The 27910-nt window shown below is 37.1% G+C and overlaps 1 protein-coding gene across 6 annotated transcripts in view; it reads right to left on the bottom strand.

The window, feature by feature from the left end:
• Positions 1-27910, bottom strand: part of LOC136881281 (CUGBP Elav-like family member 2) — a 1536179-nt gene that overhangs the window by 7843 nt on the left and 1500426 nt on the right. For all 6 annotated transcript variants that reach the window (XM_067154068.2, XM_067154069.2, XM_067154070.2 and 3 more), the window contains 3 exons: positions 23632-23823; positions 19464-19730; positions 10461-10597 (listed from right to left, as the gene is read on the bottom strand). In XM_067154068.2, the coding sequence (XP_067010169.1) occupies positions 10470-10597; positions 19464-19730; positions 23632-23823 (587 nt within the window). In that variant the 3' untranslated portion in view covers positions 10461-10469. The remainder of the gene's footprint in view (positions 1-10460; positions 10598-19463; positions 19731-23631; positions 23824-27910) is intronic.

Here is a 27910-nt window from a genome sequence, read left to right as displayed (position 1 = left end):
GGTACAGATGAACTAAATCTGGTCTTCTAGGCCAAAGTAGACTTCATAATGATGGCAATATTTTTGTAGCAATGGAAAAATCTCACTTGGCCAAGATGGACAACTTTTCCTTTTTTACAAACCATAAAATCTGTTTCAAGTTAGAGGGATCCTTAATAAAGACAAAAAGGGAGAAGAAATATCTAAAATATTTTGTAAAATAAAAAGATGGAAACTGAAAATGAATTTTCCAGTGAGAAAGTAATGGTTGGAAGAAATCTCATATTGAGTAGACATTGGAAGGGCTCATTCTAGCAAAGCTGAATGATGAAAATACTGCTGTTAATATTATTTTTCAATTATTTCGTTTACTTTTTACAGTTACACGAGTAATATTCTATTAATCTGATATTTTCCATCAGATACAAATTCAAAAATCAGCTTGGTCCAACATTTTTTAAGCAAATACTCATCATAGGCATTCACTCTCTGTCAGTCCAACTCCCTTGGCATGCCGGCCTTTGGTCCAGCGGGTCCCGGGTTCGATTGCCAGATAGGTCAGAGATTTTAACCCATTGGTTAATTCCGATGTGTGTGTGTGTGTGTGTGTGTGTGTGTGTGTGTGTGTGTGTGTGTGTGTGTGTGTGTGTGTGTGTGTGTGTGTGTGTGTGTGTGTGTGTGTGTGTGTGTGTGTGTGTGTGTGTGTGTGTGTGTGTGTGTGTGTGTGTGTGTGTGTGTGTGTGTGTGTGTGTGTGTGTGTGTGTGTGTGTGTGTGTGTGTGTGTGTGTGTGTGTGTGTGTGTGTGTGTGTGTGTGTGTGTGTGTGTGTGTGTGTGTGTGTGTGTGTGTGTGTGTGTGTGTGTGTGTGTGTGTGTGTGTGTGTGTGTGTGTGTGTGTGTGTGTGTGTGTGTGTGTGTGTGTGTGCGCGCGCGTGCCATTTTCATCATTAAAATTCAACACTGGTATGGACCCATCCTAATAGACGTGCAGGTTGCCTATAAAGTGTCAATTCTAAAGATCTGCCTCAATGCTGGCACATAAAAACTGCTGAATCTCCTTGTTTTTTCCAGTCAATCATCTTTGATTTTCTGCAAACACTTTTATCAGAATTGTGTTTTTGTCACTGTTCAAGTCTCGTGGACAATACTTCATCTCGTTGACCGATCAGATGCTATATCCTCCCAGTTTCTAATGTCAATTTCGCACTACTTCATATTACCGTACATTTAAGAATATCCTTTTATCTCTTTTTTGTCACCCCCTCTGGTTACATTGTCCATTCTTCAATTGAGAAAAGTGCACAGACAACAAAAGGTACCCAGGTTTGTGGGATATAGCGGGGTGGAGGTGGGGAAATATACATCAAAACTGTAAAAGAAAGAAAAAAGAAAAAAACGTACAAAATGGTAAGCGAATTTTGACAGAGAGGTAAAGGTCCGCAGTCTACCAACAGTAATAATGGTATTTTTTTGTTTTGTTTTTTTAAATTCAATACTATACAATAAAACTTTTACCAAAGGAACGATATTACAGATGTATTAGAATTAAATAGAAGTACAGCGTTATACAATTAAAAATAATTTAGTATTTAACTACACACTAAGAAACTAACAGACACTAAAGAGACCGCCAGACTGACGAATGAACGCAGCACGTGGGTAAATCATACCTCAGTGTCCATGACCTTGGCAACTCCTGTTACCCTTTCTCACAGCACATGCAAAGTGTCCACTACTTGTTGTGGAGGTATACAAACCAGTTAGCCACGTCGAGACGAACATTTTTTGCATATTTCTGCTAGTAATTTTGTTAATAAATAAACTAATTAGCTGATAAGACAAGAGGGCTTGCACAAATTGCTTGTTAGAATAATTCCTATAATTCATAGTTTTCCTTAAATATGTAATGTTTTCTCCACAAAGTGAGGCCTCCCACCAATCGCTGTTACCGGATGTCTTACTGCCAATATTATCCTTAAAATGTTAACACTTATAATTGTAATGGCTAAGAATCACAAAAGCAGTAAATGATAATTTCATATTCTTTCCTTGCTGTGTCATGTTTGTAAAAGATTAACTAAAAGGATTTGCAAAGGACAGAGGATGTTTTAAGAGATATGGAACAACATACGGAATTGAATTACAATGAAATAAACAATTTCATAATCACTGAAACATAAAAGTTAGTTTTAAGTGACAAAGTGCAAAGTTAAAGTTACTGTATTAGTAAAGCAACACAAAATAACAGCAATTATCCACATCTACTACAGTAGTATCCAAGACCCACAACAATTTACATCATTCACAAAATAAAAATAACTCAAGTGTGCTAGTTATGACTGGTTAATAAAACAACTCTCTCCATGCAAATTAATTCAATTGCCTGGGTGTGCACCAGAGACTACAGAAAAATCCCTCAGACTGCACACAAAAACAGAGTGAACCAGCAGCTATTATTAAGGCATTATTTGACATTAATTCATTGTCCAGACTTTCCCTTCAAACAACCACATTGTTTCTCAATACCAAAATAGTGCCTATCCTAACTTATGAGATCAAGTTAACATGGAAGAAATTCATTGCAAACAATCTTCACACTTTAGAAGCTGTGAAAGTGTATTTCTTAAAAGCTGTCATTGGAGTATCATCCAAATATACATGCTCCAGATTGGTTTACAGTTAGCAAAGGAGACATTCCAACTGAAGACTGTCGATTTCATTATGACCCCATCATCTACGATGAGAGAAAAAGCTCTGTACCAAGATGGTAGAATAAGGAAGATACATTTAGTAAATTATAGAATGACACCAAAAAAAAAAAAAAAAGCCCAGGAAAAATGGAAGGGTATCAGGCTGAATTTCTATTCAACAGATATCATGACAAATTGATTTTGGATGGATACCTCTGAAATTTTGCAAAATCTCTGGAGGTACATGCCCATGACTATAAACTCTGAAAAATGAAAGTACACCACAAACCTGACCTAAGTTGTATCTGAACACTGTGGCCTTCTGCGAAAGATACAACATTATCCGGAGTAAGAAATGAGTAATACACCCAATCAGTATTGCAAAGTTTAAACCATTTTCACACTTGCACAGTTTTTACACATTTCATTATCTTCAAAATACTAGAATATACTTTATATGGAAAAATATTTCCGTTACTTGAAATCAGATCAATTAAAATGTCCGGCACTAAATATTCATAACCTCATTAAAATACTACAAGCTGGATAAGAAAGAAAGTCTGGATGAAATCTATACCTCAACAAGGATGTCAAAGAGACACACAGTAAATTAGACTGACACATTTTGACATTACTTATTCATCAGACAGAGGAAAAGAAAGGAGACAAATGAAAATAAATTTATTTTCTCTTTTGCTAACTTCTGTTGTCAAGAACAATGAAGATCTAACTTCTTTCTGTGTCATTCCATAATTTACTAAGTGTGTCTTTCACATCCTCATCTTGGTACAGAGCTTTTCATCTCCATTCTTTCTTCATCTAGTTTGATTTCTTTCCCATATTCTTCAAAGTAACAATTTCTGTTATAGAATAAATTTCAACTAATCTTCTATTTATGTCTTGCTGCGAGACCTAGTGTTAATAGTGCACTATAGTTTCTGGTAAGGGTGATTACAAATTTGTTACTCCCATTGATCAATCTCAGTCTCATCCTTAGATTTGAAAATACAAAAGTGGCTGAGGTATGAGCGACAATAATAACGCCATTCCTTATGCACCCAGTCCACGTTATGAATGATCTGAAAATGTCTCTCATAGGGTTGGTTGGTGCGAGCATTTCAGTGGACTTGGCAGACTGATATCTACGAGCAACTTCTGGCTCTGTGAGGAAAGCAATGGGAAACTAATTTTCATGGAATGCCTTTTCAGTGATACCAAGGCATTCTATAATAACTGATACCAGAGCTGTTGAGGATCAAACCAGCCTTTGGATTGAATACTCAACAAAAGAGAATTACAATAAATAATTTAGTACACTTGTCTAAATCAACCTCGTACTGGACAAAAAACAAACCTCATGATGGTACAACTGTGATGGGCCTTGGCCTACCAAGAGACTGCTGTTCAGCTCAAAGGCTTTTAGATTATGAGGTAAGGTGTGGTCAGTGCACTGAATCCTCTAGACCATTCTTGACTTCCTCTACTGGGGCCACGACATCACCATCAGATAGCTTCTCAACCGTTCCCATATAGACTGAGTGGATCTCAAAGCACCTTCAGATCCAGGTAAAAATCCGTTACCTGGCTGCACAGTTCAGATTGTGTAATCATTGGCTTACATCCACGAAATGGTGAAATCGAACCCCATTGTCAGCAGCTTTAAAAATGGCTGTCCATGGTTTCCCATTTTCACACCAGGTAATTAAGGTCATGATGATTTCCTTCCCATTCCTAGCCCTTTCCTATTCCATCATTGCCTAAAACCTGAGTTGGTGTGACATTATTAAACCACTAACAAACACAAACCAAAAATCTCAAGGTGTAAATATTTAGACTTTCTCCACCAAGAACGGAATGTGTAATGTTATGGAGGATACATTTAGATCCATCACAGCAGAGGATTCACCGAATGTCAAGTACAAGGTGATATGTTCTGTAAGAGGTCAACAGTGAAAAGAGCAACTGAATACCCAACATTATTTGCAAGTAACACAAAATATATGCACATCAAAATTAGTTAATTCCATCTTCCTTCTAAAATACCATACTCTGTCTAGCAAATGCCTTACTGTCAAGTAATAACTCACTATGGTACTCTGATTTTTTAAACTCTCCACATTTGCAATATCACACTTGGCAATGAATCTAACTTCTGCTTTAATAGCACCTGCCAGTTTTTTGTCTTTTCTTATAATCTGAAGAATTCATACAGAATAAATTCATCTACACTTCAAGAAAAAGTTCTAAGATATGTTAAGCGATTCTCTGAATGTTGTACATCATCCTGTATGATTTTACTGAAAAATAAAATAAAGCACTTCCTCTGCACTCTATGAGCTACCTTGAAATATTCATTTATAAGTAAACAAAATTTAATGGTTTATTGTTCTATCTTCAAACTAATTACTAAGATGAACTCCACAGTAACCATAGGGTTCTTCTTCTTCTTCTTCTTCTTCTTCTTCTTCTTGTGCCACCCTCGTATAATTATTTGGAGGAGGGTGTGGAAGTTTCTGGGTGCCTCATGATATGACCAAAGTAGGAGAATTTCTTGATCTTAACAGCCCTACAGAGTTCTTTACACATCCTGGTCAATGCCTCCTCATTGCATAATCTGTCTACCCAGCTGATATGAAGCATGTGATAGTAGACACACATTTTAAATGATTCTAATCTTCTCGTGGTGGCTTTTCTTATAGGTCAGGACTCAACTCCGTAAACAATGATGGAGAACACATTGCACCACGCTATGCTAACCCTAAGCACACTTGATGGAGGCTTATATATGCTGCCCTGACATTTTCAATGAGGTAGTTCATTTTTCATTTTTTGGAAAGTGACCCAATGCTCAATGATGACACTGCCTAGGTACTGATTTTCTCGACCCTCTGTATCAGAACTCCATTTACCCACAGACCGGGATCTACAATAGAGCCCTTGCTCACAATCGTGTATTTGATCTTTAAGTTCAAGTTTAAACCAGGTTTACGCATGTCTTCACCACTTTTGACAAAATCTGCTGCAGGTTCTCCATACTGATTGGTCATAAGGACAGTGTCCTAGGATATCTGATGACGTTAATCATCACTCCATTCACTTTAATGCCACTATCCATAACATGTAGAGCCTCCCTGAAGGAAGTCTCTGAGTACAGATTGAACAGAAGCAGTGACAAAATACAGCTTGCCTCACACTTCGTTTGATTGTGACTTCATTCGTGAGTCTGTGTCCCCTTCAAACACAGGTCTTCTGTTTCCAACCACTCACTAAAGGCAACTATCTCTGGAGAATTTTCTTTCTCTCTCCCTGTGAATGTCCATATATTATTTTAAAAACTGGTTTATTATTTATAAATTCAAAATTTCAGTTCTAATAACTAAATATGAAGTGTATACTTAATTCATTCAATCAAAGTAAGCTTAGTAGAACACAATCAGTAACAGTTTCAAAAGTACAAAGCAAAAGAAATGTCTAATTTAACATGAATTGTGCTCATCAGCAGAGGGGTAGGGCCACTTTACCTAGTTCAACCTCCAGTACATGATAAAAAATGTAATGCATTACACAATAGCATTGAAATAAACTGCTGCTATTTTGGAAAGACATCTGCTATTTGCTCTCAATTTCTTCTTCAGTAAATACTAATCTTGCAGATTCTGAAGCAATTACCTGTTCCTTTGTAACATATTGAAGGGAACTTGCAGCTTACTGAATTTATTCTGTTTGTCATAGCATTTTAAAATGTAAATGTAGACTGCAAATATCTTCTTCTTTTTTCTTTTTTTGCACAACTGCCATCTGTCTTATTCCATCATCTACTGTAAATCTCTATAACCCTGCTAATCCTTCCTAATTTTGTTTCAAACTTATCGACTTACAATGAACAAAGGCCATACATACATTATATCAATTTAGAAAATAAATGGGAAGACTAGCCATTTCTAAATTTCTAAACGCTTCCAAAAATTCACGGAAATTCCCATCCAACCATCATTAGCCATACCTGCTACGGTCAGCAGGGAATGGCTTATTGGTTTCCAAGAGGCAACGAATTGTAGCTATGAGATGTTTCTGAAATTGCTTCATCGTTGTAATTATTAATAATAAAAAGCATTATTAAGATAGGAAATTTTCCAGAACTGTATAAAAATATCTTAATGCAGGTTTATCGTAATATTTCTCTTCATTACACAGTGGTTCAAATATATTTCTAATTAAGCCTTAATTTTCAGTTAATATAAATAAAACTCTGGTCAAACACCCTTCATTAAAATTCTTTGCTCAAAATATGCCACTACAGTTTTTCAGTACACAGTAATAAGCAAAACCTACTTCAAAAAATAATTAAATAATTACAACCAGAATAGTTCAGAAGATATATTTCCATGAGAATCAGTATGTACAGACAATGTCTTTACTCTCTCAAAACAACATACAACTGCTTAAATTAATCGACTACAATTGATTATAAGACACTTGACATTAATAAATACTACAGCATCAGAAATAAACATTAACTTCATAAAGTGTACAGTTTAACACCATGGCAGTTAATATTTCTTTCTAAACTACAGAATGAATATTCTTTGCAAAAAGAAAACTATGAAAATTATTATCGCAATGTTTTTAAGATCGTTCCCTTGATCATTAACAGATGATGTCTTTAACTCACTTAGAGGTCAATAAGACATTACAAACTCAATCAAAAATGGACCTCAAACAAGCATCAAAATATTAGCCAAATAACTAGCACACTTAAATAAACTCAAATCATTTCCACTCATATCCAGAAAGACTTTGAACAGAATAATAAATAGGAAAACTTTATGTACAATGCAAAAAGGTATCAACAAAATCGTGAAATGTACAACATTCTATTACGGAGTAATGATGGTGATAAGCCATGCAAAAGACTGTAACATATAAAGACATGGGGGAGTTACAATTCCAAGTCACATACAATAAGCAGAACAAACAAAAACTACTTTGGACGTGAACTGATTGCAGAGACACATGCAATGCTGGAACATTCAGGGCTGGCTCATACGCAGAACTCCATTGTGAAAAGATTACTAGAATCAGAGCAATCTCTTGCACCACATCATATGATTTCATGGTGAGCGTAGAAGAATTTCATATCTTTAGCTCTGAGATCTGGCATCTGTGCTTTCATGGTTGCACTCTTAACGTTCTTCAACCATTAAAAGAAAATATAGAAACATTAATTAAAACTAACTTTCACACAGGTTTTTACTGAACTTTATTTCAGCAACAATTATCTCTACTTACATGCAATACAAAATTAACAATGACTAGAACTTTAAACTGTTAGAACGTTGCACTTTTTTTTTTTAATTCCCAAGTAGATGGTTTCAACGTTTTTACTTTCAGCAATTGGGAATTCAGTCTCATAGAAAAATTATCTTATTTGTAGTGAAGACTATAATTTACCTGAGTTCTTCTCAACATGGATGAAGAGAAACTACATGAAATTATTTTATCTCTAATACTTCAACTGCAATACTGGTAGTCATGCTCAAACTTGTAAAACAAATCAGCATAACCATTACAAATGAGCGAGCAGTTACAGTTTATACAGAGCTAGATTTCTATTCCCAGCAATAACTTAAATGACATTGACTAAAAACCACAGAAAACCTTTTTAAATTAAAGCAGCATGAGGGATCTGAGCCATATTTACCTTGGTAAGAAACTAGAGACTATGTCACACTGTTATAACCTTACATACTAAAATGTGATACTTCCGAGGTTCTGGTGTTGAATTGAAAATTAGAAGAAGCTTTAACTCAGTGCTTGAGTTTTATTTCAAACAGTAATAATTTGTTTTACATCACTAACTACTTTTATAGATTTCAGAGATGATGAGGTGCTGGAATTTTATCCTGCAGGAATTCTTTTACATGCCGGTAAATCTAGACACAAGGCTGGCAAATTTGAGCACCTTCAAATACCACCAAACTGAACCAGCATCAAACCCACCCACTTGAACTCGGAAGGCCAGCGCTCTACTGCCTCAGCTACCCACCCTTGGCTTTTAAATAGTACTTTAAAACTTATACTGAAACTGATACTGAAGAACAAGTTAATATATGGCATATACGAGTAAAACAGTAGTGATTACAAGAGATAGGAAGAAAGGGGGAAGATATAAGTACTGTAAATGGAAAACAAATAGATGTTTCAGATACATGGAAAGTATAATCACAGATAATGGGAAGATAAGTGAGGAGATTTGAAAGAGAGTACAACAAGCAAATGGCTTTCAATAGTGTGCGAGGGATTTACTGTGGAATCAAGAAGTTCCACGGAAATGTGAACGCTTTCTGTATTTGACTTATTATGCACTAATAATGACATGTACAGCAGATGTACATGGACAGCACCAAAACGAGATGAAAGTAAGGCACCCACGATGAAATTCCTTGGATGTATCATAGAAAAGACAAGAAAAGATAGAATCAGAAATGGAGATTAGAAAGAAGATTGGAATTTCAAAACTACAGGACAGGGTAGAAACAAATGACCTGAAATGGTATAATGGAAATGGGAGAAGACAGAGTTCCAAAGAAAGTATGTACAGAGAAACCAACTGGAAAGAGAACACATCAAAGGCCTCAAAAAAGGTGAATGGATATGGTCAGTATAGAGAAAGAGGGGAGGAGAGACAAAAGAAATACCGGAAGCAGGAAAAGAGTGGTAGAAGGACAGGCAACTTAACCTGGGAGAGAAATGGAAAAGGGAACTGAAGAAGAAGAATAACTTTTACTTTCAAGTTGCTTTACGTTGCACCAACACAGATAAGTCTTATGGCGATGATGGGACAGGAAGGGGCTAAGAGTGGGAAGGAAGTGGCCATGGCCTTAATTAAGGTACAACCCCAGAATCTGCCTGGTGTGAAAACAGGAAAACAAGGAAAATCATCTTCAGGACTGCCGACAGTGGGGTTCGAACCCACTATTTCCAGAATACTGGATACTGGCCACACTTAAGCGACTGCAACTATCAAGCTTGGTAAGATGACTACTGAAATTCAGCATTTTCATTTAAGGCATCAGCCATGAAAATACATCCCTTCAGTGCTAATTGCAAATTTATATTTATACATTTATTTAATGAAACATGTTACTTAGAGGAACACACAACTTTGAAGTTTTTCAGTCTGCCAAAATGCTTAGGAACACAATAACATACCTGGAAAAAAAAAAAAAATCCACACTAATTATACAAGTGTGTTATGTTTTCTTTTACAGATTTTCTTTTACAGGTACATTATAATGTTTCTTAAAAACTTACAAGGTGTATGAGCTAAGTTGATACAGAAAAATATGATTTCTTTCTTCATAAAATACTTTAAAAGGAACAATTTTACTTTCACCAAGGTCCTAGAATTACGATCTGAAGTATTAGCTTTTTCCCCAGAGATGTACCAAACTCCCACAATTGTGTGTTTCTTTCGGAAATAGGAAGATTATTCTAAATATAATACTGTTAAAGTTTCTTATAAAAAGAACTGCGTACAAACGACAAAACACCCACATTAGTCTAACAAATGTTGAACTGCTGTATTTATGGCTGTTTCTGAAGGAGACTCTAGGCTGTTAACATAACCCCATATGAGATCTCAAAACATTATGCCGGATACAAATATTTATCATATCATTTAAGAGACGCTATCCACTTCTACATCACTCTCTCATTACGATATATAACAGTGTGAGCTCCCTATAAACTAACTGCTCGTTCTGTGAATTAGTGCTATACCTGACACTCACCTGCCTGCATTAGTACGGCCTGGACGCTTCCTTAGAACGCTTCAGCTGCACTTTCAACCTTTTCGTGCCAATCTGGAAACCGTTCATGGCTTGAATAGCTGCTTGTGCACTAACTGGGTTGTCATAAGACACAAAACCTGTAAGAAAGAGAGGAGGGAATGTTCATTGAAAAAAATCACTTGGAAAACAGACAAATTTAATGTAAATAGCACATGTGCAGAGGGGGAAGTCTTGTGACCACTGCCTGTGAAGATGGAAAATTAAGTAGGTCGTCTGATGAGAAGTAAAACTAAAAAGTAGTAATCCAGTACAGCTTCAGACAAAGATCTAGGCATATAGGGAGCATTCTATTGATGAACAAAAGTATCTTCAGAGATGAAAGGTAACTTTGGAAATTAACTGGAAACATTTAGGCCTTAATCTTGCCAGGTAAAATAAAACATTACTACTTACTAAGCGTACATACATACATACTGAAACGGGAACGCCCTATGAGCATTCACATTTCATTCTCTTATTAAGAGGAGCTCGCTAACACCCGGCCGTAAGCATTTAAAACTTGCGCCGAGCGCACAGGCATAGTGGGAACTGCAAGCAAGCTCGCGATGTTCTAGAACACCGGCCAAGGACAAGCGACGTCACGCAGAAGGTTCTTTCGTGTTCCATAGCATTGCTGCATGAACGAAATGTAATATCAATATTTCAATAATGTCACCTTGTAGGCAGGAATAATGAACGCTGCTAGCCGAAATTTCGTGTCAATCGGTGTAAAGATGGCCAAGATATAAAATTTTCTTGGGGCCCACATGTGTAGCCACGCCCACTGACCTTCGGCAATATAAGCGAGTCGCCAGCCTGGGGTAAGGCAGAATGTGTGCAGTGTGCAGCTGCAGTGTGCTGTAGGCAGAGAGTGAGGGGAGTCGGCAGTAAGCCGTGAGGTCAGTGTGTGTGTGCAAGTAAGCACGTCGCGACATAATTCGTCACTCGGTCCGGCTGTATATTTGAGTTCAGAACGTTCGTGTTAAAAGCTTTCTCTGTGGGCTTGACTTTATTTGAAGACTGTGTTTCTAGCATAAACTGTGCCAACCTCGATTTCATTTAAAGACTGTGTGAAAGCAGCGATAGTGTTTCTAGCACAGACTGTGCCAGCCTGCATTTCATTTAAAGATTGTGTTTATCCAATTTTTTTTGGAACTGTGTTCGTAATAAAACTGTGCCGACCTTCATTTCATTTAAAGACTGTGTCTATCCGTTGAACTGTGTTCGTAATAAACTGTGCCAACATTCCCTCTTAAAGACAGTGGAATGCAGTATCGTGATTTCTTTCCGAGGAACCATGCCAATTCCCATCATAACCTGTTCAGAATCACGTATGATCTAAGGTGCCAGTGATAATCTTCTGAAAATTACGACGTAACAGAACTTGGACTGTCGTTTATTTCAACAAGTGTGTGAATATTATGCTCATGGAGTACAGTGCAGAGACTGTACCCGGTAAATTTAATTTTCTTTATGAAGTGCTTAATCACTGCACCTCGGAAGGTCCTCGATTGTTTTCGTTTGTTTATTATTCCAAATACGATAATTCCTTCCATCTTATCCTCGTGGAACTGTGACTCTAACTTTATCCTTGCTGCTAAAGTGCGTTCAACATCATTGACTGTGGGAACTATTTCGGCGTGCTTCGCCTTAGAGAGGTGTCACACCAGTGTTCCATGACGTCCAATGTGGAAGCTCCACATTTCCCCATTCCTGCCTCAGGTTCGAGTCATCAACACTAAGACAGAGAAAACACCAACGACGGAAGACAACGCCGACGCCGACCGCAAGACGACGCAGCCGCCGCAGGACGACGTCCTCTCCACGCCTTCAGGGACAACTCCACAATTCAGCTGTAAAAGGTGACAATTCTTTGCATATCTATTGAATAAACTGAAGGATCCACTTAATCATGAAATTTTTTTTTCACTACCCTTCTCTCTCTCACTCTCTTAGCATGGGCCGTACACGCCTTGTCGTTCCTCATGCTCTCCGATAAACTGAAGTACGGGCGTTCCTGTTTCAATACATACATACATACATACATACATACATACATACATACATACATACATACATACATACATACATACATTATAGACTTATGTCTTTCAGCATTCAATTTGCAAGCCTCTGTGATTTTACTAAACTTTGCCACAATCCTCTATTTGTAACTAAATTTGTGGCCTCGTATAGTTCTACACCTATTATCTTTAAATCATTAGAAACCGAGTCTAACCATAGTCGTCTTGGTCTCCCTCTGCTTCTCTTGATGACCCATTATTCTTCTAGGTAACCTATCCTCCTCCATTCACCTCACATGACCCCACTACTGAAGCCGATTCATGCGTATGACCTCATCAATCGAGTTCATTCCTAACTTAGCCTTCATCTCCTCATTCCATGTATAATCCTGCCATTGTTCCCACCTGCTTGTACCAGCAATCATTCTTGCTACCTCCTAACTTATGAATAAGATATCCTGAGTCCACCCAGCTTTCACTCCTATACAGCAAAATTGATCTGAAAACAGAGCAATGTAAAGATAGTTTCACCCAGAAGCTGATTTCTTTCTTACAGAATACTGTAGATTGCAACTGTGAGCTCTATGCATTACTTTGCTGCACCTTGATCCAATCTCACTTACTACACTACCATCTTGGGAGAACACACACAACCCAAATACTTGAAATTATCCACCTGTTCCAGCTTTGTATTCCCAACCTGACAATTAACCCTCTTAGGCTTCTTACCCACTGCCATCACTTTAGTCTTCCAAGAATTTTTTTTTTTTTTTTTTTTTTTTTTTTTTTTTACAAGTTGCTTTATGTCGCACCGACAGAGATAGGTCTTATAGCCATGATGGGATAAGAAAGGGCTAGGAGTGGAAAGGAAGCAGCCATGGCCTTAGTACAGCCCCAAATGCCTAGTGTAAAAATGGGAAACCACGGAAAATCATCTTCAGGGTTGCCAACAATAGGGTTCAAACCCACTATCTCTCGAATGCAAGCTCACCTAACCCCACGGTCAACTGGTTTGGTACAAGATATTAGTATGTGGGCTTTCAGCACAATCTGCCATTAAGACCAAGTCATCTGCATAGGCCAAACTGCTTAATACATTTCCACCTAACTGAATTTCTCCCTGCCACTTTATACCTTTCAGTAGATGATCTGTGTAAACTATGAACAACAAGGGTGAAAGATTACAGCCATGTCAAACCCCTTTAATACCTTGAACCAAGAACTCATCCTACCATCAATTCTCGCTGCAGCCCAATTGTTAACATAAATACCTTTGATTTCTTTGAATCATCTTCCCTAAATTGCATAGTCCCCAAGTACGGTGAACATTTTTTTCCTTGGTACTCTGTCATAATACCTTCTCTAGATCTATGTCTATTCCTCTCGTAGCATTTTTCAATTACCTGGCGCATACTGACAATCTGATCCTGACCAGCCCCTCTGTGGCCTGAAACCACACTGGTCTTCATCCAAATTACTCTCAATAAGTGATCGCACCCTCTCTTCCAAAATGCCAGTGAACACCTTCCCTGGTATACTGATCAATGAAACACCTCACAGTTGTTGCAATCCATCCTGTTCCCTTGCTTATAGATAGGTACAATTACTGCTTTCGTCCAATCAGAAGCTACCTTACATCTGGGCAGACTCCAGGACATTTACTGTAAAACAAAGTATCTTAAGTGAGAGGTAAGAGAAGAGAGGGATATTCAGGATGAAACCAGACCTCTTGATGAAATTAAGTGGAAGCATCAAGTATTAAAAAAAAAAAAAGCTCAATAGTTAATAGTCTAAGAAAAAGCAGCACAGGAGAGAATAATTGTAAAAATTTGCTCTCCTCTTTTTTTACAATATGTTTTACGTCGCACCAATACAAATAGGTCTTATGGCGATGATGGGATAGGAAAGGACTAGGAGTGGGAAGGAAGTGGCCATGGCCTTAATTAAGGTACAGCCCCAACATTTGTTTGGTGTGAAAATGGGAAACCACAGAAAATCATCTTGAGGGTTGCCAACAGTGGGGTTTGAACCCACTGTCTCCCGAATACAAGCTCACAGCTGCACGCCCCTAACCACACGGCCAACTCACCCAATTGCTTTCCTCTCTCTCCAAAACTCTTCCTTTCTGTCCTTCATTACAACCCAAATAATTTGCCTGAGTAATGCAGTTGGTTAGGTTCTTACTTTCTGTGCTCAAGGTTACTGGATCAAATCTTGGCAAAATCAGACGGCATTTAAGAGTGCCCATATGTAAGACTACAATGTTAAATACAATAGTAGATGATGATGATATGGCCTCAGCTACAGTGTGCAAGGCATTTTGAGTTGACAACATCTAGACTGCCTGTGCGTCAATTTTGCCGTTCTGTTTAACTCTACCAGACAGCTGAGTAAAATGTCTCTCTCTTAGGTGATCTATGGCTGAGTTTTAACTAATTTTTATGGGTAAACATCATACGACATAGAGTGTCAAATGGACTTCTTTTCGTCCCCCAAACATTCATCTACATCTGCGAGGTATGGACCCACGATCTGGGGCGAGACTCGACCAATGATCCACCGAGGGAGCTTGTTAAGGAGATTAAGTGGCATGTTTAAGAATCCCTCGATGGGGTGAAATTCTGGCACTGCAGTATCTCTTTAAAATGACAGTCACAGACAGGATATTATTAAACTCATAGAATTATTACTACTACTCTCTCATTTCAGTCAACTAAAGACCACATCATTTCAATTCTTTTCATCTCCTTCTGTGTTGTTTAGCTTTTGCCCAGTATTCCTGTGTAAGAGCTTGGAGTTTTCCGGTGACTATAAATGCCTAAATTGTGTCCTGAACTTCCTTTTTTTTTTTTTTTTTTTTTAAATAGGTCCAAAGATCTTCCTGGAGATCTTCTGTTTCTTTGTTAGGGTCTTCTAGGGACCTCGAGACAATTTCAATGCTTCATCCCTTGTTGTTTCTTCTTCCTCCTCCAATACTCCATCTGTTCAGACCATTTTGAGCCTGTTTTCTTTCCCTCGCAACCTTGGAATCCTTCCATTTTTAACACTTTCTTTCTAAAAATTTCTTCCTCTGTTGTTTCTTTCCAAATCTTTCTTGACTTCATTATTATCATCATTAATATACACAATTTCCATGTGAAATGTATTTGATAATGTACTCCCCAGATATTTAAAGAAACTCACACTTTCAATCTTCTCTCCCTCGAGGGTAAGGTTAAAAGGTGTACTTTTCCACAATAACAAATTACAATATTTACAGGGAAAAGAAAAAAAGGTGAATTTACAGATTATAATATCAGACGGCTCTTTAGAGTAGACAAATTGCATGTTGCATGGGCAACTTGCACGTACTGTCATCATCAACAGGTCCCACCTCTCTAATTCCAAGTCTGCATTCCTTGTAGAATAACAATAAGAAGATCATTATTATTATTATTATTATTATTATTATTATTATTATTATTATTATTATTATTATTATTATTATTATTATTATTATTATTCTCTGGAGTTTGACCCCAAACCAAGAAACAAAACACCACTAGAAAAGGTTATACCACCAACATACAAGGAAGTGATCAAAGCCAGTAACTCGCTCAAGAACTATAAAGCAGCAGGAGAAAATCAGTTGGTTGCAGAATTATGGAAGAATGCCAATGATCAAACTCTCCAAAACTTGCATAAATGTATTATTGACACATGGAACTTCGAAAAAATGCCTGAGGAATGGAACTCAGAAATAATCCACCCCCTACAGAAGAAAGGTGATAGGTCAGATCCCAATAATTATAAGATGGATATCCCTTCTTGACGTCACATATAAGATCTTTTCTAAAATTATTCACTCAAGAATACAGGAACAACTGGACCAAGAACTTGGAGAGTACCAAGGAGGATTTCTGCCAGGCAGAAGTTGTCCAGATCAAATCATCAGTCTTAAGTGGATTATGAAGTATCAAAGAGCTCGAAGTAAGAACCTAGTCATCACTTTTGTTGACTTCAAAAAAGCTTATGACAGTATTCATTGGGAGTCATTACTGAATACCCTTCAAGAATTTGAGGTTCACAGAAAACTGATCCACCTTAATGGAATCACTCTCAAGAATACTAAAGCAAAAGTTAAATTTAGAGGAGAATTGTCTGAGCCATTTACAATCAAAACTGGGCTTCAGCAGGGGGATGGTCTCTCACCTATTTTGTTTAATTGTGTACTGAAGAAGGTCATGTGAAAATGGAGAAAGAAATGCCAACCAAACATCAAGATTGGTAGAAATATAAAACTAAACTGCTTAGCATTTGCAGATGATCTTGCACTACTGGCAAATAATGTGGAAGAGGCTAAAGTCCAAATTGAACAACTAGAAAACATTGCAGCAAAAGTGGGATTACAAATTTCATTTGAAAAAACAGAAATTTTGCCAATCTTTGAGGTGGATACCCCTGTCATTCAACTAAATGATAACAAACAGATTAAGATTGTAAAAAAGTTCAAAGAAATCTCTCTCGATAAACGCCGTTCCAGCTGTTTGACATGTCCAAACCACATTAACCTGGCCTTCGATAGAGTTCCACTCAGTGACCGTTTAACATGGGCCTGTTACCACTTTATTCTGAGCTCTATTAAGACAGATTAGAGTGCCACGAGTAGTTGGTCAAATGAATACCTAAAGAGTATTGGAAAGGAATGATCAAATGTCAAAACAGGTCAGAGAAAGAGAAACTGAACACATAAAGACAGAAGAGGGTGCAGCAGAAAGAGGAGACAAGGAAAAACATGAAAACACCAAAGGACAAGCTCCACATCTTTCCAGCTTTGAACATATTGGCTCGCTCATCAACCCCAGTTCTTTTACATTCATTTCCTGTCAGCCCCCTTGTGTGTTCTTCTCCTTGTTCCTCTCTCTCTCTCTCTCTCTCTCTCTCTCTCTCCACACACACACACACACACACACACACACATACATAAGGCTTGAACACCTAATAAGTTAACAGTACCAATACTACATACCAATGTGAATGGTATGGCATACTATGCATATTCACCATCATCATCATCATCATCATTATGAATTCCTTCTGGTGAGCCAGGTAGGATGTTTCTGAATGATGTGCATCCATTTATAATGGTCTTTGTATGTTTCTTTTCTCTCTAGGGCATCCCATGTTTCCCCTCTCTTATCTAGGTCTTCTCTTATCTGGTCTAACCACGTTTTTCAAGGGCATCCAATAGGTCTTCGTCCTGGAAGGATCTTTTCAAAATAAGCATCCGCTTAACGTGTCCTAGCCACTTCAACCTTGCAATACTCTGCCTTTTTCCATAGTCAGGGTGACCTGCAGGTCTCTTTGTATCTGATCATTCCTGATTCTGTCCCTCGTTTTCTCTACAACTGACGTCCGACTCGTTGGCTGAACGGTCAGCGTACTGGCCTTCGGTTCAGAGGGTCCCGGGTTCGATTCCCGGCCGGGTCGGGGATTTTAACCTTAATTGGTTAATTCCAGTGGCATGGGGGCTGGGTGTATGTGTTGTCTTCATCATCATTTCATCCTTATCATGACGCGCAGGTCACCTACGGGTGTCAAATAGAAAGACCTGCAACTGGCGAGCCGAACCCGTCCTGGGACATCCCGGCACTAAAAGCCATACGACATTTCATTTTTGTATAACTGACCTAAGGAACTTCATTTTACAAGCTTGCAGTTGACTTACTTCTCAACACTACGTCCTTGGCACTTCCATCATTTGATATTGTACTCCCCAGATATTTAAAGGTATTCACATTTTCAATCTTCTCTCCCTCGAGGGTGAGGTTACAAGGTGTATTTGTCATGGTAACTTTCATTACCAGTAACACTGAGCTCTTTCTCACAATTAACTTATATTCTTTAAACTTGGTGTTCCAAAGATCCACTCTCCTCTGAACATCTCTCTCAGTTTCTCCCCAAATGGCAGCATCATCAGCAAAAACAAATGCATTAAGATCTTCCTTATCTATTCCTTCCCAGAAATTTTTAAATTAGTGCTTCTGGGATGTTATGTTTTTCTAAACGTACCCATATTTTTCCTCTCTCCACCCTGTCATATATTTTTTCCAAATCCAAAAACACTATTATTAGGTCCTTCCCTTTTTCCCAAACTTTTCCATTTAATGCCTGAGTGAAAAAATTACGTCTGTGGTTCCTCCATTTGTTCTAAATCCATGTTGTTCCCCTTCAAATTGATCTTCCATTATTTCTCTCAGTCTCTGTTCTATAATCATCTCCATTATCTTAAGGCAATGTGACAAAAGGGTGATGCCTCTATAATTGGTGCACTTCCTTCTACTTCCTTTTTTAAACAATGGTATTATAATCATTTTTTCTTGTCATCTGGCAACTTGTTCTCTTTCCATATAACTCCCAATGTTTGATGTAGAAAATGTATTCCAGGGGTTCCAGCTGCCTTAATCATGTCTGCTGTTAGTTCATCTGCTCCCGCTGACTTTCCACTTTTCATTTTCTTGAAGGCATCTGTCTCTTTCCAAGTAATTGGAGGTTGTTCCTTCTGTAAATCATTAATGACTTTGGTAACCTGTTCTTGTTCATGCTCCCAATTCAATAATTTTCCAAAATAACTATTTCTATGTTCAAAAAATCCTCTGTCCTTCGCAAGGACGAACCTGCAATCTTCAGCACAAGAAGTTAATACGCTAATCACTCAACTGCTGGCAACTAGTAAAAATAATTAAAAGAGAGAATGAATGAGCTCATTGCTCCAAGTGTACCAGATGGAAATTCCAAATATGGACTTAATTCAAGGCACAAGTTTAAAAAAACCCTTATACATACATAAAGTTGAGTCTTATACAAGAAAAATTTCAATATTGTCAATACTGATAATTCATTTATACAATTTAAAATCACGAAATTCTACAGCTAAAGAATAAATAATAAGTATTCTGACCGAAACACTTGGACAGGTTGGTCTGCTTGTCGATGAACACTTTGGCAGACACGACGTTGCCAAAGGGCATGAACGTCGACGCCAGGTCGTTGTCGCTGAACTCCTGGGGCAGATGGTAGATAAAGAGGTTGGCTCCTTCAGGTCCCTCTATCTGCTTGCCAGCAGGACCACTGGAGGCACCCGTCGACGTCGTGATGGACGCTGGCCCACTGACCGCCGTGTGACCTCCAGCACCAAAGGAGGGAAAACCTGCACCACACACCAGCTCTATTCAAGGACACATCATGGAACACAAAAAGAAAAAAATGAATACATGAAGCAATAAGTTAAGAAAAATTCCTTATTTTTATACTATGAAACTTTCCTTAAGTAAGAGGTTCTCAGAAACAGTAAAGTCCTAATTTATTTCTGTTTTAAATCTGCTCAAAATTCCAACAAACTTTAGGAAGTTCAGACTGAACAAATATTATGCTAACCAAATCATACTATTTGCTGTTCCTAATGTAATATGATCTGGAGTAGGGGAGCAGAATGTGATTGAAGACGAGAAATGCATGTTGGGTACCAAAATGGGTTTTAAAAAGCAATGTAAATTTAAATCTTATAGTAGTTGTATAGTATTATTTGAAGTGATTCCACATACTGTATATGAGTAAATACAGAAGATATTATGAGTAGAATTTTGCACATAATATAAATTTATTAAGGATGAGCTGAGAGTTTAATAAAAATTGTTAGTGTAAATTGTATAATACTGTATTTTAGGAAAATGTATTTTTAATTTAAAGTTTAATCTTTGATAATTTATTTTTGTGTATCATTTGCTACCAAGGTAGACACCTAATTTGCAAATAAAATGATTCTGATTTAATTTGAATATACAAGCATTTATTGCTGTGAAAAGAGCAAAAGAATTGAAGGAATTCAGAAAAACATTTTAATAGATGATGTGAATGAAAACATCTAAAGACATAATAATTAGCTGCTACAAAAGTGTTAAGGAAGTATTTATATTTAATAAAATTTCATAGCCATCAATAATTATAGAATTGTTCACTACCGAGGAGATACTGAAATAATTCACACACTTAATAACTTTCTTTTCAGTAAAGAGAATGGAAAGGGTGACAGATTGATTATATTTTCTTTTAAAAGATAAAGAATAATTTGTCAGTCATAAGCCATATATTTCACAACTCCCATGATTAGAATCTGGATTTCAGAAATATTTCATGCTTCTCCCATCTTAGATATTAAAAATTTAACAAATTGGGCTAACAAGACTGACATCACTTGATCTTGGAATTGAATATTTTTCTTAAGAATAAAATCTTCCTTTCTATATGAAGCCAAATGTCATAATGGATAGTGATGAAGTCATGATATATTGAATTCATGAACTGGTGTTAATTATTATAACAGTCATAAAAGAGATAGAAGCATTTATATTTTCCTTCTCTCAAAACAATAACAAGCAACTGGTTGTGTTTGAATGGAGAACATCATGAATACCAGTCCAACTAGTTACCACTACACCCTAATAGCAGGATGAAGAACTGGTCCATTATAACGACAGATATCAGGGCACATCAGACGTGGCCCAACAACATGTAACATTATTGTCTGTCTCTGAATAGCTGTGAACCGACCCAAAGGGGACTTAAGTTCAATCAATCAATCAATCAATCAATCAATCAATCAATCAATCAATCAATCAATCAATCAATCAACTGCTGTTGCCTAGGTGGCAAATTCCCTGTCAATTGTTTACCTAGCCTTGTCTCAAATATATTCAAAGAACTTGGAAATTTATCAAACATTTCCCTTAATAAATAATTCAAACCCCTTACTCCTCATCCTCTATATGAATACCGTATTTGCCCCAATTTGTCCTCTTGAATTCCAACTTTATCTTCATTATATGATCTTTCCTACTTTTAAAAGCTCCATCCAAGTTTACAGTATTCATCTACTAATGTCATTTTAGGACATCACTCCAGCAAGAGCTTTGAACATACCACTTACAAGAGAATGGATTTCGGTGTAGAATTTTAATCTGGTTAAAATTTAGTACACAATATTCCTACAAATTTGTAAAATGACATAGTGAAAACCACACAGGCCACTTTCAATTTTGAACGCCAATATAGAACGCACCGCGGAGAAGATAGATGGTTGTGAGTCAATGATTGGGTTTTTAAATATTGTTGCACAAATTAATGTTAATATCAAAATTGCATAATTCAATCAGGTCATTTAAAAAAATAAATTGTTTCCATATTCAGATACCAAGCACATCCAATGGCTGAATAATTCTAGTAGTTCCCTGGAGAATAGTTTTAACAACAATAGTTTTGTTGGCAGGTTTTGATGCAAATATATTTGCTTCACTTTGTGCTGTCCATGAATCCAAGAGTAAACCACTGTCGTCTGGTACATTTTGAAAATAAATGTCTTGTAACCACTTTTGAAGTAACTTTTAACTTCCCAGACAGTGAAGGCAAAACAAATAAATTATCTGCTGTAAACAAACTTTTTTAACAATAGGGCCAAATTCACTGTTTTCTTTTAACACAACTAACAGTTTAGGTAACAGTTCTCCATCGGCAGAAATTACATGCTGAATTGTATAGCTGTGTGTTAATGAGTTCAATGATTGCACTTCTGCAAACATGTTCTTCTCTCCCTTTAAATGTAGCATATGTCCAGCACGCAACTCTTCGTTGAACGCGCTTGGTCTGTGTTAAAAACACACTATAGAGAGTAAGGGTTTATTAATTCGGATACCTCTCCTACAAAAATGATTGTGTTCGATGCAAGCCAAGTGACCCATATAAAACTTCACAAGCTGGTATAAACCTGAAATCTTGCGTTTGATGATTTTGGTGGTTCTGGGAGAATCTGTATTGGTACCTATGCCATTCACAGTTGAAAATTATTGACTGCTGTTGGCTATTATTAATTAGTTTGTTTACCGGCGAGTTGGTCATGCAATTAGGGGCATGCAGCTGTGAACTTGCATTCAGGAGACAGTGTGTTCGAACCTCACTGTTGGCAGCTCTGAAGATGGTTTTCCATAGTTTCCCCATTTTCACACCAGGCAAATGATGGGGCTGTACCTTAATTAAGGTCACAGCTGTTTCCTTCCCATTCCTAGCCCTTCCTATCACTTTGTCAAAGACCATCCTGTGTCAGTGCGACGTAAAGCAATTTGTAAAAAAAAATAGTAATAATAAAAAAAGTATATAGTTTGCTATGTCTAGTTTTTGCAGTCATAACTAGATCATTCAGTACTCTCATAGGCATTGTGTTATTGTAAAAACTATCTGGGAGAAAAATTCCTTGATTGGAACACAACAGTCATTTCGTGTGTGTGATGTTCCAACTACACCATGCTAAGAAAGTTTGTAACTGTCCATTACAAGAATGTGAGCTGTTAAAATACATTGGACTGTAAAGGGAACATTACAGACGCACTGAAAACAGAGCTCGCAATATGGCACTTCCTTAAATTCCACGGTGGTCTGAATGAGAGTGAAATAAAACAATTTTTAAGTCTAATAAGTGGGACAAACTTTTTGCATCACTATGTAAACCGTAAGAACCATTTTAAGGGTGACTATTTCATGTTTCCTGTACCTCATTCCAATTCTGCTCCAGAAAAGGTTTTTTAACCTCATGAGCAGAAATAGATGGTTGGTCAATGACAACATTAGAAGCTGAACTGATGAAGGCCGCTATTTATTTTCACACCTAGATTTTTGTAGTTTTTGTGACACAGAAGAAACAATTGCTCAGGAGAATGAATAACTAGGTAGAAAAATCAGTAAGGTAGGATGTAGTGCTTTAGTCCATTTTAAAACTGTTTATTTTGTGATCATGTTGTGTACATTATTTGACTTTTCAAAAAGTAACTAGACAGCATAAAATGACGATTTGATACCTTTAACATCTTACATTATACTGTACATGAGTATTATCTAGGTTTTGAAATGTCAATTTTATTCTAAAAATTCCCGATTTTGTTCCAAAAAACCTGGAAAACCTGATCATAAGGTTGTTGAAGGTGACTGATTTTGAAATTATGGGAAATTATATTTTGAATAGCTTTGCTATGACACCCTATCCTGTGGAAGAGGTACCTAGTGGATGTTTCCATAGGACTCACCTGCATACTGTTGAATGCCAGGATAAGCTGAGGTAAGGGCGTCGAGGCTGGTTCCATTAGGGGTAAGGCCTGTTGTACCCAGCCCATTGATGGAAGCCATCGTATTGAGCGGGGAACCAGTAAGACCACCAAGAGCCATACTCGTTACAGGACTTAACGAACTTCCACCCGAGTTCTGTCCAGCTAAAGACCCTGGAAGCAAAAGAATATTTAAGATTAATAATGCAGAAGTCACAAATGCCAATGCAATTCCTCTCCAGATTGCACCCCTCCTATAGTAGGTACTCAGTAAGTTCCAAACAAAATCAACCACCACTCGGTATGCACATGCACATGCTCACCTCACACTACCAAACAACCACTCGTCTTTTTCTGAAATTACATCTCCATGCTTCCACCCTCTATGAAATATTAACCCAAAGAAAGTGTACAGAAAAACATTCACAAGCTAGGAATGGCACTGCTTTTGTAAAGGGCGTAGCATATATCATGCTTGCCAAAATAAAAATTCGGACCCCCTCAAATAAAATAAAAATCCTATAAATAACTAATCTATGTTTAATTAGAACAGGTAGAAGTAATGCAATATATTGTCACACAGCTGGCGGATCCTGGATTTATATCACTTTAATTGGTTTCATTTTTCAGTAATTATACTCTGCAGCCGATACGGAAGTCTCAGTTATAATAATTTTTAGATTACAATTACAAAAAGTATACAAACAAAATTAAATAAAAAACTGTTCAAATAAAGTTTGAAAAAATCAAACCGCACAACCGATAAGCCTAATCTATCATTAACTTCGTACAGAGAGATCTAGTTTGAAAATGAGTTGACCGATTGTTACCACACCGACTTCTTAATGGCATTATACATTGTTGTCGAATAAATGTGTCACAAAAACTAAATGTGCAGCAAACGTGATTTCTAGTGCACTGTACATCAAAAAAGTTATCCCACATCGCCAAATTGCACTCTTTACACCACCAAAAGCAGTGTTTGGTGTTCACCAGTGAAATATGCAGTTTGTAGATGGATGCATGAGACTTGAACCCTAGTCCTCATATTTCCCGGCGCATAGTCGCAATTAGTGGCACTGTAAAATTATTGGGCAACACACGTTGTCACGCAATTTTCCCATACGATCCATTCACAGTGGTGCAAACTGATGATGAAAACAAAACGTCTGTATTGATGTGCAAATTACCTAGTTAAGCATTAAGTCAACAAGAGTTGTATTCAGTTGTCACTGTCATCAAATAATTTTCCCTTCTGCATATAACATTAAAATTTCATTGGATGGTTTCATTTCATTCTTCACGGCATAACTCATCACACGGTAAAAACCCATTCATTTCATCATAAATCTTCAGAGAGTTTTATTTTCTTAAATTACTAGTGGTTGACCATGCGGTTATTTTCCAGATAGTACATCATATGTGTATCAAGTTTTTACACATATTGTTCCGTAATCTCGGTCGTTTAGTATAATTTAATTTGTACCCCTTCTCACCTCCATGTTCTCTGCGGGATCCAGTGCTAGAATATTCCAAAAATAAAAAAATGTGTTTATTTTTAAAGAAGATTCCAAATACCAATTTTAACGTCTATAACATCTTTAGTTGTACGATCCCACCCGTATGTGTGTCTTACCCTACAGTTTTCTTTCCCAAACAGTAAGTCATAATATGTTTACCATACCGATTGGGAACGAACTTGGACTTAAACGGCATTCAGAGTGTCACAGTTCATCTCAGCTACCCCAAAGACTATGAATTTGTCACTAATATAGTCATTTTTGGATTTTTAAGTTTCACCCCTTTCCTTTAGGGGTGCTAGGGGTTTCTTGCCCCTACACTAATTTTTCCAGATAAAAGCAGAAATAAGTTTTAAGGAACACATCATTATCTTCACATACTGTTGGGTAGGCAACCCGCTGATCGGACTTGTCTTGCGGTTTGTTTATCTTTCCTTATTTTATTTTTTACCCCTTAGTGCCGAACTACCAATCAGATTTTGTTCAAACCACTTCATAATCCCTCTCAGATGTAATAAGAACAAACTGTGAAAATTTCAGCAAAACCAGTCCAGTAGTTTTTGAGTCTATTAGCTTCAAACATACCAACATCCAATTTTATATATACAGACGATCTGTCCCAGTCTGGATAGATCACAAGGAACTGGAAATCAATACAAATGAAATGAATTATGTAACAGATAAACTGAAACAAAATAAATCACCTCTGTAAGTGAAAAGATTGCTCACAAACTTTAATAAGTAGGAAGCATATTCTGTCCCCATTTAAAAAAATAAAAAATTTGGACATCCATATTGTCAATTTCAAAAAAGGGTATGCGGAGAAACTTGAGAACGTGCAGGTGTAAAATGCGGTCAAGATCCCCTAGCACCAAAGAACAATGCAACCACTGTTCAGCTGTGAAGCGGGATGCCGTAGCATGAACTCATGTATGGCAGACTGACAAGTTTCCTTGTTCTATTCATCAACCTGGTGAGCTTCATTAGGACTCTCTCAAAGTGTATTGTGGTGTTGAGGACAATACCATTCCACTGCCATAGGTTGATGGCTATTATGTTGGCTCTTTGATTCGAGTCTTCTTCAGAAATACAGTGGGCCTCTTCATGTACCTCCCATCCTCATTGATCAAGAAGTTCAGCGACTGCAGATTGGTTCCACTTATGCCTGCTAATATGCAGTAACTCTCCCTTTCTACAGAACTCCAACATGTTGTCGAGAGTTTCTGTCTCAGTGCAGCCAGGATGATGGCAACAGGCTGCATTGAAGGTCCTACCACAGGAAAAGATTGCACTGCACAAAGGTTACATTTATTAACCATTGTGGTTTGATTTCGTATTGGTCCATATTGACTACAATCTCTACCTCAATAAATTCACTATTCTATTTGTAATCAGCATTGTCAATACTTAAGTTACTTAATTATTTATCATCACATAATACACCGTACATGTTTCGAGGACCTTAGTGTCTTCTTCCTCAGTGGTTTACTCCAAACTACCAAATATCTCTTGGGCTTATTTACTTTTAGTTATTATTGAACACAATCACATTCTTAACAAGTCCTCTCATAACCTGTACAACATATTTAATTCTAAAGATCTCTTAATTGATATATAATGTGTGCCATAAATAAACTCAAAACTACACTCTTCTATTTGTAATCATATTAAAATGTCAGCCTTGTCTATTACCTACAAATAATCAATTTATTAAAATCAGTGTGTCTTAAAAATTACTGAAATCCTCCATCCCAGAGTTTACACTTTCTTTCTTTCTTATAGTTTATTGTGGAGTGAGAAGCTACCACTCTAGGGAGTGTTCAAGGACAGATGTTTATAATATAAAAGTAGCAACAACATTTAGCAGTAGTAAACTCTGGGTTGGAAGTTTTTGGTACTTTTTAAGAGACGCTGATTTTAATAAACTGATTATTTGTAGGTAACAGACAAGGCTGACATTTTAATATTACAAATAGAAGAGTGTAGTAATGAGTTTATTTATGACACACATTACATATCAATTAAGAAATGTTTAGAATTAAATACGTATGTTGTACAGGTTTTGCGATGACTTGTTAAGAATGTGATTGATGTTTAATAATAACTGAAAGTAAATGGGCCGAAGAGACATTTGGTAGTTTGAGTAAACTGCTGAGAAAGAGAACACTGAGGTCCTCCAAACATGTATGGTGTATTATGTGATAATAAATAATTAATTAACTTTAAGTACCAGTTTGACAAGGCTGATTTCAAACATAACAGTGAATCTATTGGAACAAAAGTCACATGACATTTCGATGGCATGGATATATTCTGAAGAAGACTCATCCTTTTTGATGTTCATCACCATAAGACATAAAATAGCACCAAAAAAAAAAAAAAAAATTATGTTCATCCATGAGTTCTTCGCCTTAGGTCATTCCTCATTTCTTTACCAAGTTTCCACATTATAATCACCATCATCATCGATAACCATCCTGAAGACCATACGCTGCCTTAACAAGGTGCCCCTTCCTCTGCAAATCTATTGCTTCTCCCTTCTAATCTCCCATGATGAAGGGCAGATTCAGGTGTCTTTACAGTTCAATCCTGCCATTGCAGCCTTACTTTACCAAGGAGTTGAATTTTTTATGGTACTGTATTCCTCCATCATAGCTCTAGGTAAGGCATCCTAGCTACATGACCAGCCCATCGGATCTGTCTGCTTCTCAAGCCATTTATCATCCCCCTCCACTCTCCTC

The sequence above is a fragment of the Anabrus simplex genome, chromosome 9 (genome assembly GCF_040414725.1).
Source record: "Anabrus simplex isolate iqAnaSimp1 chromosome 9, ASM4041472v1, whole genome shotgun sequence".
Lineage (NCBI taxonomy): Eukaryota > Metazoa > Arthropoda > Insecta > Orthoptera > Tettigoniidae > Anabrus > Anabrus simplex.
The sequence above is the reverse complement of the archived record's forward strand: the minus strand, read 5'-3'. Positions and strand labels throughout refer to the sequence as shown.